Here is a 7,664-nt window from a genome sequence, read left to right on the forward strand (position 1 = left end):
GGTGGCGTAGTAGGTAGTGTGGTGGCTAGTAGGTAGTGTGGTGCTAGTAGGTAGTGTGTGCTAGAGGGTATGCTAGTAGGTAGTGGGTGCTAGTAGGTAGGGTATGCTAGAGGGTATGCTAGTAGGTAGTGGGTGCTAGTAGGCCTGCGAGCTGTTGTTTTTGATGCGATGGGACAATTGTGTACAATAACAAACACACAGCTCACTCGCACGGTCTCTTAATGCTAACAATACCACACCCACTGACACTCGATCACGCCATCGTGTGTAGGAAACTGTGAGGATCACTTACGCACATCCATCTTCTCTCAGACCTCGCCCCTCGCGTGCCCAGCTCACTCCTACCATGTGTATGTATGTATGTATGTATGTATGTATGTCTGTCTGTATGTTTGTATGTATGTATGTATATATATATGTCTGTGTGTCTGTATGGATGGATGGATGGATGGATGTATGTATGTATGTATGTATGTATGTATGTATGTATGTATGTATACATGTATGTATGTATGTATGTATGTATGTATGTATGTATATGTATATATGTTTATATGTATGTATGTATGTATGTATGTATGTATGTATGTATGTATGTATGTATGTATGTATATATATATGTATGTATGTATGCATGTATGTATAAATGTTCGAATGTATGGATGTATGTATAGATGCTTGCATGCATGTATGTATGTAAGTGTGTATGTATGTTTTTGTATATGTATGTATGTATATATGTATGTATGTATGTATGTCCCAGACAACAGCACCACTTAGTTGGGTGTACCTAATGGCTATGTCTGTGTCATGTGTCATAGGCACATCATACGTTGGTGTCGAGTGCCTGTGCAGCGGCGCTTTCTCTCACAGATATACTTTGAGACGATTGACTCCCACACACAACTTGATCTCCAACGCACTCTCGTAGGGCCTCCGGTGCGTTCCAACACACAACACAGCTCACACACCATCTCTTCATCCCGCTAACATTACCTGGGCATTTGGGGTGGCTGTGCTCGTAGTACCGGCACACCAATCGCTTGTGTAGAAATATCAGCGTCTGTGTTATTTGCGCTGCCACCCGCTGACTTAGACTCCGTCGTGGGACTGAGCGGAGGGATCTGTCGGTTGACATCTGGCTCAAAGAACAAAGGTACACCGGTCCCCGATTCCGTACTTGCAGTAGCACTCATACTCACAGTCGTACTAGCGAGTGGGCTGGGGCTGGATGTGGCTGTTAGTGTGTGTGGGGTGTGTCGTACTGGGGTTGGGCCGGGTGTCCGTAGTACGCCCGTGGAGGTGTGGGCGAGTGATTGTAGATAGCGTTGGCCCAGGACAAACCCGATCGGTGCACCCAGAGTGTAGCAGTAGTCAATGGGCAGGTGCACCTGGTCGCATAATTCGGGCCGGCTGAGGACATCGTACATGAGCAACCCGGAGATTCTATCGCATATGATGGTCACAGACCCTCCCTGTGGCGGGTACGATTGTCGGTGGGAGTGAGAGAGGAAGTGTTGTGTGCGGGGTTTAAGCCGCGATTACAGTCATGGGCATACCCACACTCTCTTTTTCTCTCTGTGTGTGTGTGTGTGTGTGATAGTACCACTTGGCAATAGAGTACATGTCATCATACAGTTTTATCAAGCGTGTAAAGAGGAAAGAGACGATAGTGCAGGACAACTATTGCTGTGCTGATATTCCGACGCCCACTACACACAACCAGCATACCCCTTTGCATTGCACATACCTGGAATTCAAAATCGGAGTAGTGTTGCAACGTGGCATTAAGCACCTGCACCATTTCCTGCAGCCTGCTGTCGTATGTGGGGTGCATGACGACCGAGCCAATCAGCGCAGACGGAGAGAAGTTCGCGAGATCGTTTGATTTGGACATGCCTCGAAGCACGGCTTCGAGCTCGGTGGTCATGGTGGGAGGGGTGCCTGGATTGGATAGGGGGTGGATATGATGTGAGCATACTGTGGGTCTGGTGATTGAGATTGTGAGTTTGATAAGCATAGGATGGGCTCGGGATGCGAGTGTGGTCCACAAGTAGTAGTAGTAGTAGTAGTAGTAGTACTAATAGTAGTAGAACTAGTAGTAGCGGTGGTGGTGGTGGTGCAATCTTGCTGTGATGGTAACGTATAACTGTTGCTTAAGTTGTCGCTCCGTGGCAAAAGTGGTATATTCTAATGACTAGTATACTAAAACAGCTTAGAGTGTAGGTAAAGCTGAACAAGTGGTATGTTCTAATAAAAATTATACTAACACAGCTTAAGTGTGTAGGTAAAGCTGAACAAGTGGTATGTTCTAATGACAAGTATACTAACACAGCTTAGGAGTGTAGGTAATAACGCTGAATAAGTGGTATGTTCTAATGACAATCATACTAACACAGCTTAGGAGTGTAGGTAATAACGATGAAAAAGTGGTCTGTTCTAATGATTATTATACTTAGGAGTGTAGGTAATAACGCTGAATAAGTGGTATGTTCTAATGATTATTATACTAACAGAGCTTAAGAGTGTAGGTAATAACGCTGAATAAGTGGTATCTTATAATGACAATTATACTAAAACAGCATAGGAGTGTAGGTAATAACGCTGAATAAGTGGTATGTTCTAAAGACTATTATACTAACACAGCTTCAGAGTGTAGGTAAAGCTGAAGTTACCTTTGAGGTGCGCCCCTGTATCGAATCTATTCATAGACACGCCCGCGACGTTTGAATGTGGATATGATATATCACGAAATCATCATTTCAAGTGCGGAAAAAAGAAGCAGAGCACGCACACAGAAGCATACTCGCCATACCGTGCACGTAGGCATATGTCCGCTACGCCATAACTAACACATTCATTAATAACCAAACACGTTTTACAACACGCGTTAACCGTAATAATCGCCTATGGATTGCGCACGTATACAGGTGCAAGTCTACGCCTTCGCCTCTGTGTTTATTGATTGAATATACTCTCTGTCTTATGCTGGTTGAATACCTACGTTAGACTCGTTCATGCGTATGCCTAACGCTTGAAAAAACGCATTGGAATTCCCCGTTTAACAGATTACAACCTCACCTCGCCCGTCACGATCCATCCAACCAGAACCCCCCACAAACACTCCACTACGGTACACTTCTACTGAACGACGCGTACGGTATGAGAGTGGGTGCAACGCTAGGCAAAGACAGAGTACCTATAGGACACACCTTCGCCCAGAATAGACCCTGTCCGTATGGGTATGGGACCGGGTGCAATGCTAAGCGAAGGCAGAGTACACGTACAACACACCTTCACCCAGAATAGGCCCTGTCCTTATAGGTACAATCTCCATGCAATCGACCCCTTCACTGTAGTGCGACTCCGCGACTTGCTTGACAGTGCGTTTGAACGTATTGAAATCACTCGCCCAATCAGCGTCCGAGCTGAGTGATCGTAATAGTACCGTATGAGATCGTTTTGAGTATCGCGTTTATTTGTGGTGGGTTGTGCTTGGGTCCGAATTTAGCAATTTTTGGCTTCCAAATAGATGTTCATGAATGTTTTACACATTGAATACCATATATTCTACCTTGAGATTTGAAATCTATACATTAGTACACATATACGTTTACTCATATGCTCCGAGACTATTACCTGTGTACACTGATGTACTTACTGGTGTACTTTGAGATCTATACTGATGTACTCTTAGATCTATACTAATGTACTCTTAGATATATACTGATGTACTCTGAGATCTATACTGGTGTACTCTGAAATATATACTGATGTAGCTAAAATTTATACGTATATACTCGAATGATTGTGTTGTTTCTTCGACGTGACGTATGTCAATACGTGCTATAAATGTTATACCACAGACGTCAACACTCAACCAACCCCCACTCAAGCTGGAAGTGATGATGAAGGCACAAACGAATAACAGTGATAATAAAACACACACACATGCATACACACATCGCACTTGAAGCGATGGCAAATACAATGGATTCGGTGGATGAAAGCAACAGTAAAAGAGTCGCTCGCCTGATACACTAACAACGGTCGCGAAACCCATATACTGGCCGCACTCCCCACCCAGAACCCAAGAGTGTACCTCCCACAGGCGGTCGCAGACCCCACCGCGAGAACACAAGACTTATACAACCACTAACTGTCCCTGGCAATAGCTACGTGTGCCATAGCACGCACACAAACACTCACCCCGCACTCGAGCTGATGATAGAGGGGGCGAATGACGCGATGACCAAATGCCGCCTCCTCACGCCGCTGTCGCTCGGTGGCTGGAGATGCAGTCGCGGTAGTCCGGCGGCTGTACTGTTGGGATCAGCGCTCTCGCTGTATTGATCCTCGTCTGCATCATCAAACTCCTCTGTTGCAGCAGAGGTGTGGTACAGATGTGTGGTTAGTGTGTAGGCTGGGTGTGCGTGGGGGATGTAGCACGATACAGTGGGAAGTGGTGGGTATGTGTGTGGTATGATCGGTGTCAGTCAACATGATGAGTGCACGCTCTCTATATATATATACATACACACACACATATATATATATATCACGCACGCGGGCGCACACCCATAGCATGCATTCCATACTCTCACACTCGCCCTGACACCACATACCGTTTCCACTCCAGAATTCAACGCTATCGGAGCCACTCGTAGCCTCGTCGGTGTCCATGTCAGTGGTCATTGAACTGTACACTTTCTGCAACGGAGGAGCACTGTCCACATTCTCCAGAATGCTGCGCAGATGGATTGGATGGTATGAGAGTGTATGAAATTCAGTTAAGTGTTGGTAACATATGTGGATGGTATGGAAGTGTATGAAATTCATTTAAGTGTTGGTAATATATGTCGGGTAGCTAATGGTATGAGAGCATTTGAAATTCAGTCAAAAATTGGTAACATTTGTGGGATAGACATCAATGGTATGGGAGTGTATAAATTCCAGTTAAGTATTGGTAACCTATGTGGATGGTATGGGAGTGAATGAAAGTTATTTTTGAGTATTGGTAACATATGTGGGGTAGACACCAATGGTATGGGAGCATATGAAATTCAGTTAAGAATTGGTAACATACGTGGTGTAGACACCAAAATGATTCGATAAACTTCAGACAATATAATCAGACAGGAAAGCACAGGCCACCGCGAGTGGCCATATGAGATGAGGTACATCCTGCAGACGATGGCACAGAAGAGCATGGGGTCATGATCCAGCGGGCTTACCAGACCCACTCAGCAACCAGACACTATACTGGAACAGGCTATATGTACTCAACTAATCAGGACAAATGACACAAGCATAGAGCGCGCCGACGCAAATCACCAAGACAAGACATATCTTCTCAGGAGGTGTAGTGTGGTGATGTGGAGGAAACTATGACAGCAACAGCACGCACTCATATATACATACATACATGCATGCATACGTACATGCCCCTGTGTGTTGATATATACAGATAGATGCATACATATGCGGTGGATATATCCATACGCACGCACGCACGCACGCACACACGCACACGTGCCTATAAAGAACACGCACACACGGAGACAGAACCACAAACCGGACCACAACCACCCACAGACGCACCATCACCCACACACCCAACCACCCAACCACACACCCACACACACCTGAGGTTGGTATTGCGGCCATCCAGTCCCTCGTCCTGAGAGGCACTCGCACTCTGAGCGGTCGCTCGAGTGTCGCTGTTGGTCAGTGCGGTAGTGGACTCGTCCGCAGATGTCCCGTCGCCTGGTTTGGCAAAGACCTCGGCTAGCTTGCGCTGTGCTTCTTCTTCCATCTCTGGGGGGTGGTAGGCATGCGGAGGCTAGATGAGAGGACTGGCTCAAAACAGATGGCAACTCTGTGAATGGGCACTGTTGGGATATCTCAAGAAGTTGAACACAACCGTTCCCTACGATATGTCTCGAACGAGAACTAGCTCATAATAATGGCAACTCTGTGAATGGGCACTGTTTGGCTATCTGAGCTGGAAGGCTGCCGTGTACATACTTCTGACTGTTAATGTGCATACCTCTGACTGCATCAATCCGCAAACGAGATGTATGTCATTCAGTTATACAACGCGTTATATATAGAACATGCATGCCTCATGTAGGATTGGTGAATTGGATGATTGACATATATTGTGAGAAGCTCTATCCTTCATCGAGTGCGGTTAGCATCCTAGTGCGAAGTAGACGTTCCTATTGGGACTAAATACCTCATCTCGCTACAAAATGCCACATTGCCAGACTAGACATGCACTGTCAGAACATGCAACGGCATAGACTAAAACGCATATACAGACCACTATCATATCTTGACATGAGGTGACTTAACTGCACAGATTATATTCCATACACAAGCCACTATCATATCTTGACATGAGGTGAATCAACTGCACGGATTATATTCCATACACAGACCACTATCATATCTTGACATGAGGTGAATTAACTGCACAGATTATATTCCATACACAGACCACTATCATATCTCGACATGAGGTGAATTAATTGAATTCCATACACAGGCCACTATCATATCTTGACATGAGGTGAATTATTTGAATTCCATACACTGGCCACTATCATATCTTGACATGAGGTAAACTAATTGAATTCCATACACGAATCACTATCATATCTTGACATGAGGTGAATCAACTGCACAGATTATATTCCATGCACAGACCACTATCATATCATGATATGGGGTGAATTAATTGAATTCCATACACAGGCCACTATTATATCTTGACATGAGGTGAATTAACTGCACAGATTATATTCCATACAAAGGCCACTATCAGATCTTGACATGAGGTGGATTGCCCTGCATCAGCGACGCCCTAGCAATAGTCTGTGTAGCTAAAACCCTAAAACCCTAAACCGGTCTGTGAATGCGCGACAGTAATACTTGCCTATACGATATATGGTACAAAATAACGCCTGATTGGTAGGTAGGCTTACGCTGCGCATGTACAGTCGGTATTTATGCTGTGCCTGTGCAGTCACCTACTTAAAACATCCTCCATGTTCAGATCAATCCACTCGTCCTGCCAACACCATGCTTGTCGATGGGCACCAACAATGGTTCTGCGGAGTCCCACATCGGCGATGAAGTTCTCGAGTTTGCTTTGCAATCCCCAATATTTGAAGTTGACTTTGCACACCTGTGCCGTGTGTATAGGACCACCAGGAGTATGTGTATGTGCAGGTATAGGTGTGTGTATGTACAGGTATAGGTGTGTGTATGTTCAGGTATAGGTGTGTGCATGTGCAGGTATAGGTGTGCGTATGTCCAGGTATAGGTGTGTGTATGTACAGGTATAGGTGTGTGTATGTGCAGGTATAGGTGTGAGTATGTACAGGTATAGGTGTGAGTATGTCCAGGTATACATGTGCGTATGTACAGGTATAGGTGTGCGTATATGCAGGTATAGGTGTGCTAATGTAGAAGTATAGGTGTGTGTATGTACAGGTATAGGTGTGTGTATGTGCAGATATAGGTGTGCGTATGTACAGGTATAGGTGTGTGTATTTCAGGTATAGGTGTGTGTATGTACAGGTATAGGTGTATGTATGTACAGGGATAGGTGTGTGTATGTCCAGGTATAGGTGTGTGTATGTACAGGTATAGGTGTG

General features: G+C 45.1%; 1 protein-coding gene across 1 annotated transcript in view; it reads right to left on the minus strand.

Moving 5' to 3' along the window:
- Positions 1 to 992: 992 nt before the first annotated feature.
- Positions 993 to 7,664, minus strand: part of SARC_10366 (hypothetical protein) — a gene marked incomplete at its 3' end in the record, with an annotated part of 8,530 nt that continues 1,858 nt past the window's right edge. Inside the window, exons 3-9 of the mRNA XM_014295595.1 lie at positions 7,039 to 7,192; positions 5,646 to 5,817; positions 4,626 to 4,747; positions 4,210 to 4,378; positions 3,295 to 3,428; positions 1,751 to 1,944; positions 993 to 1,475 (exon numbers count right to left, since the gene is read on the minus strand). Of these exons, the coding sequence (XP_014151070.1) occupies positions 993 to 1,475; positions 1,751 to 1,944; positions 3,295 to 3,428; positions 4,210 to 4,378; positions 4,626 to 4,747; positions 5,646 to 5,817; positions 7,039 to 7,192 (1,428 nt within the window). The remainder of the gene's footprint in view (positions 1,476 to 1,750; positions 1,945 to 3,294; positions 3,429 to 4,209; positions 4,379 to 4,625; positions 4,748 to 5,645; positions 5,818 to 7,038; positions 7,193 to 7,664) is intronic.

This window comes from Sphaeroforma arctica (assembly GCF_001186125.1).
Source record: "Sphaeroforma arctica JP610 unplaced genomic scaffold supercont1.1222, whole genome shotgun sequence".
Classification (NCBI taxonomy): domain Eukaryota; class Ichthyosporea; order Ichthyophonida; genus Sphaeroforma; species Sphaeroforma arctica.